Raw genomic sequence first — 4,933 nt, forward strand, 5'->3', positions numbered from 1 at the left:
TAACAGGACTGAATTCAATTCTCATACGACTGAAAGATTTTCTTTTATGACCAAATACAAATCATGGTGATGATGATGATGATGATGATGTAGTAGTAGATGACAATGTTTTTTTAAACTTCAAGCCCTCATAACTCCCCGAAATTATTGTGTTCCCTACTAGTTAACTTGTGTATCATTTATCACTTTCTATAGAATGTATACCCCATGAAATTGAAATAATGTATCTTTTCCCCTGATGGTTCTCAATTTCTATAAATATTTTTGGCATATATTAGGTATAAAACAAATATTTATTAAATAATTGAATGCTGAGGAATGGAAAAATACATGGTGACTTATTGGATTTAATGGACAAAGAGACCTTATAGAATCTCATGTCTTGATTTCAGGTTTAGACAAATAAATGGATATTGGTCACATTCCTTGAGATATAAATAAGCTCATGGGGCAGGTTGAGAGGGGTACGTTTGAGTGGTGGGAAGATTAGTTGCAGTATAGTGAGCACAATTTGGGGCATGACATGTGAAACAACTTGATACATAAAAGAAAAAAAACACTGCAATAAAATACATATTTAGTTTCAGAATTCAGAAGGCATTTGAGGTCACAGATATTGGCAGATATGAAAGGGAATTAAACAATGACTATATGTAATATAAAGAGAACAGAGTGTCTAAAATCCTACAAAAAACAACACCAGAAATTTAGAGTCTGGTGAATGAATAATTTTACAGTGCAAATGATCCTAGAAGCCAAATAAAGATGTTACAAATACAAAAGGTAGTCATCAGTTTGTTGAGCAAGTGAATGTTTAATGTATTGATGAAAAATAGCAATAATTCTCTAAGTTAAATCTGGGGATGGAAGTCATATTCCAGTGGGTCAGGAGTGAATTTGATGAGAGAAAGTAGAGAAACTGGTTGTGAACCACTTTCTTTCAGAGATTGGTTTTGAGTAAGATGAGGGAGGCTATATTGTGGTTACAAGATTTTAAGAACAAAAGAAATAGCATCCAGTTTTCATGGTTCTCCTATAGCTTTTGAAAGAAGCTGAGCAAAATCCCTCAGCCCCCTCTGCAGCTAGTTTGGACAATGTGTGAAATTAGGATGACAGAAGTTCTTTATAGATCTTGGATACCAGCCCTTTATCTGTACTGTCATTTGCAAATATCTCCTCCCATTCCGTGGGTTGCCTTTTTGTTTTGCTGACTGTTTCCTTTGCTGTGCAGAAGATTTAAATCTTGATGAACTCCCACAAGTTCATTTTTGCTTTTGTTTCCATTGCCACCAGAGATGCGTCTTGAAAGAAGTTTCTGTGAATTATGTCGAAGGGGTTACTGCTTATGTTCTCCTCTAGGATTTTGGTGGATTCCTGTCTCACATTGAGATCTTTCATACATTTAGAGTTTCTCTCTCTCTCTCTCTCTCTCTCTCTCTCTGTGTGTGTGTGTGTGTGTGTGTGTGTGTAAAAACTTCTGAACATTCAAAAAACAAATAATCCAGTAAAGAATGGACAGAAGACATGAACAGACACTTCCCCTAAAAAGACATACAAATGGCTAACAGACACATCAAAAAATGTTCCACTGAATGGGAGAATATATTTGCAAATGATACTACAGATAAAAGACTGGTATCAAAGATCTACAAAGAACTTCTCAAACTCAATACAGGAGAAACAAATAAACAAATCAAAAAATGGGCAGAAGATATGAACAGACACTTTTCCAATGAAGACATACAAATGGCTAACAGACACATGAAAAAATGTTCAACATCATTAGCCATCAGAGAAATTCAAATTAAAACCACACTAAAATACCACCTTATGCCAGTTAGAATGGCAAAAAAATTGACAAGGCAAGAAACAACAATTGTTGGAGAGGATGTGGAGAAAGGGGATCCCTCCTACATTTTTGGTGGGAATGCAAGTTGGTACAGCCACTTTGGAAAACAGTGTGGAGGTCCCTTAAAAAGTTAAAAATTGAGTTACGCTATGATCCAGCAATTGCACTACTGGGTATTTATCCCAAAGATACAGACGTAGTGAAGAGAAGGGCCATATGCACCCCAATGTTCATAGCAGAATTGTCCAGAATAGCTGAATCATGGTGGAGATGATATACCCTTCAACGGATGACTGGATTAAGAAGATGTGGTCCATTTATACCCTGGAATATTACTCAGCCATCAGAAAAAACTATTCCACAACATTTGCAGCAACATGGATGGGACTGAAGGAGATTAAGCTAAGTGAAATAAGTCAAGCAGAGAAAGCAATTATCATATGGTTTCACTCATTTATGGAACATAAGAAATAGGAAGATCAGTAGTAGAAGGAAGTGAAGAATGAAGAGGGGTAAACAGAAGGGGGAACGAACCATGAGAGACTATGGATGCTGGGAAAGAAATTGAGGGCTTTGGGGGGGTGGGGGTGGGATTGGGATAGGCCAGTGATGGGTATCAAGGAGGGCACATATTGCAGGTGCACTGGGTGTTATATGCAAATAATGAATCATGGAACATTGCATCAAAAACTGGGGATGGGGGCGCCTGGGTGGCACAGCGGTTAAGCGTCTGCCTTCGGCTCAGGGCATGATCCCAGCATTCTGGGATCGAGCCCCACATCAGGCTCTTCCGCTAGGAGCCTGCTTCTTCCTCTCCCACTCCCCCTGCTTGTGTTCCCTCTCTCGCTGGCTGTCTCTATCTCTGTCGAATAAATAAAATCTTAAAAAAAATTAAAAAAAAACTGGAGATGTACTGTATGGTGATTATTATAACAGAATAAAAATTTAAAAAAAGTTCTATTTACATAAAACCACAATCACCTCAGTTTCCTGAAACCAACACCACCATGTTAGTATTTCAAAGCGGTATTTCAACTGTATATTTGTCCACGCTATAAACATGTTCTTTTCACAGTTGTGGAGTACTTTTCATCTACTAAGACACCACACATTTCCCCATAAGTTTCCTGAGAGCTGCCACCACCTCCTTGTTCCTCAGGCTGTAAATGAGGGGATTCAACATGGGTGTTAGGATATTGCTGAATACAGAAAGAGCTTGGTCCTGCTCTCCACTATGAGAGGAAGTGAAAGTCATATAGATAAATATGTTTGGGCCAAAGAAGAGACTCACCACAGTTAGATGGGAAGAGCAAGTGGCCAGGGTTTTTTTCCTTCCTTTGACAGAGTTCATACGGAAGACAGTGAGGAAGATGAGAGTATAGGAAACTGTGATGAGACTGAAAGGTGCAACAAGCAACACAATGCTTGTCACCACCACCACTAACTGATATACTGAAGTGTCTTCACAGGAGAGCTTAATGAGGACTGGGACCTCACAGAAGAAGTGGTGGATCTCCCGTGACCCACAGATGGGAAAATGCATAGGGTAGACTGTATGGATAAATGAACTTATAGAGCCTCCAATCCAACAACCAAAAACCATGTGCATACAGAACCTGGGGCTCATGATAATGGGATAACGCAGTGGGTTGCAGACAGCCACATAGCGGTCATAAGCCATGAGGGTCAGGATGAGGCACTCTGACATTCCTAACATCAGGTAGAAGAAACTCTGCGTTCCACAGCCAATCCATGATATTGTCCTTTTCCCTGTGAAAAAATTAGAAGCCATCTTTGGGACAATGGTGGAAGTTAATGTCAAGTCAATGATGGAGAGTTGACTGAGGAGAATGTACATGGGTGTATGGAGCCGAGAGTCTCCCCAAATCAAGACAATCAGAAGTATATTTCCCAGGAAGGCCAAGGTGTAGATAAAAATGATCACGATGTTGAGGACAGTAGAATGCTGAAACTCAGGAAAGAGCCCCACAAGGATGAAATCAGTTACTGAGGATTCATTTCCACCCACCATACCTCTAAAAGAAATGTAACAGTGTTGGGGGACAAATCAAATGGATTAGAACTGATGGCATTCATACAGATCATATATCAATAGTTGGGTGTAAAATTTTATATCTTTCTCCCCAGCATTAGAACTCCATAATATTTGCCATAATCTCATCAGAGATAGTTCACTATTTATTGCTGAGCAATTGCCTAAATACTTCTTAAATAGATAATATTAGAAAAAATGATAAGTGCCTTTTAACCTCTGTTGAGTGGATTTCTTTCTTTCTTTCTTCTTTCTCTTTTTCTTTCTTTCTTTCTTTTTCTTTCTTTCTTTCTTTCTTTCTTTCTTTCTTTCTTTCTTTCTTTTTCTTTCTTTCATCAGAGAACCTTCTAAAAACTATGGATCTATTTTCTACACATATAAACCTAAAACTGTGTATATTATTTAATAATTATGGACCCTAGTTATTAACTCTTGTAAATTTTTGGGAAAAAAAGAGAGGAACATCAAATTAATTCACTTAATTAACTTTAAAATTACAAATCAATCATTTAATGAACTATTAAAAAGATATCATATTAATTTATTTTGGCTAATCATAATGATATTAGTAATGAAAATTGACAGACTTATGTCCCTTCTTGGAAGCCATAAATATTCTGTACTTTTAATGAAATAACTTTGAAAGACTACCTGTCTAAGAAATATGTATTATCCATAAGGTTAACAGTGTCCATGGAGAGTTCAGCAGGACACATTTCCAAGTTGACTATATGACAAACATCTTCACTCCAATGCATTCATGGTGAGAACAAAAGCTTTTTCCCTCCATGACACCTTACTGAAAACTGGAGTATCCACCCCAATCTAAGTAAGAGAAATGTTGTACATGTGGAAGTTTCCATATGCATCAGTGTTCCCTAGCAGATAGTATCAATGAAACACAGACATCAAAACACCTGGAAATTCTATTCTCTATTATTCGAGCAGGAAATTTCATAATATAAAACATTGGCATCCCCTGATTTAATGGTTCTTTTCTGGGTCTGTGTATTCAGACTATTTTGGACAAA

The 4,933-nt window shown here is 37.5% G+C and overlaps 1 protein-coding gene across 1 annotated transcript; it reads right to left on the reverse strand.

The window, feature by feature from the left end:
• Positions 1-2,945: 2,945 nt before the first annotated feature.
• On the reverse strand, positions 2,946-3,881 carry LOC123791138 (olfactory receptor 2T27-like). The gene has a single exon (XM_045795779.1). It carries the CDS (start codon positions 3,879-3,881, stop codon positions 2,946-2,948), a length of 936 nt encoding a protein of 311 aa, XP_045651735.1.
• Between the last annotated feature and the right edge of the window lie 1,052 nt (positions 3,882-4,933).

Source organism: Ursus americanus, chromosome 5, assembly GCF_024610735.1.
Source record: "Ursus americanus isolate L20-20 chromosome 5, mUrsAme1.1.p, whole genome shotgun sequence".
Lineage (NCBI taxonomy): Eukaryota > Metazoa > Chordata > Mammalia > Carnivora > Ursidae > Ursus > Ursus americanus.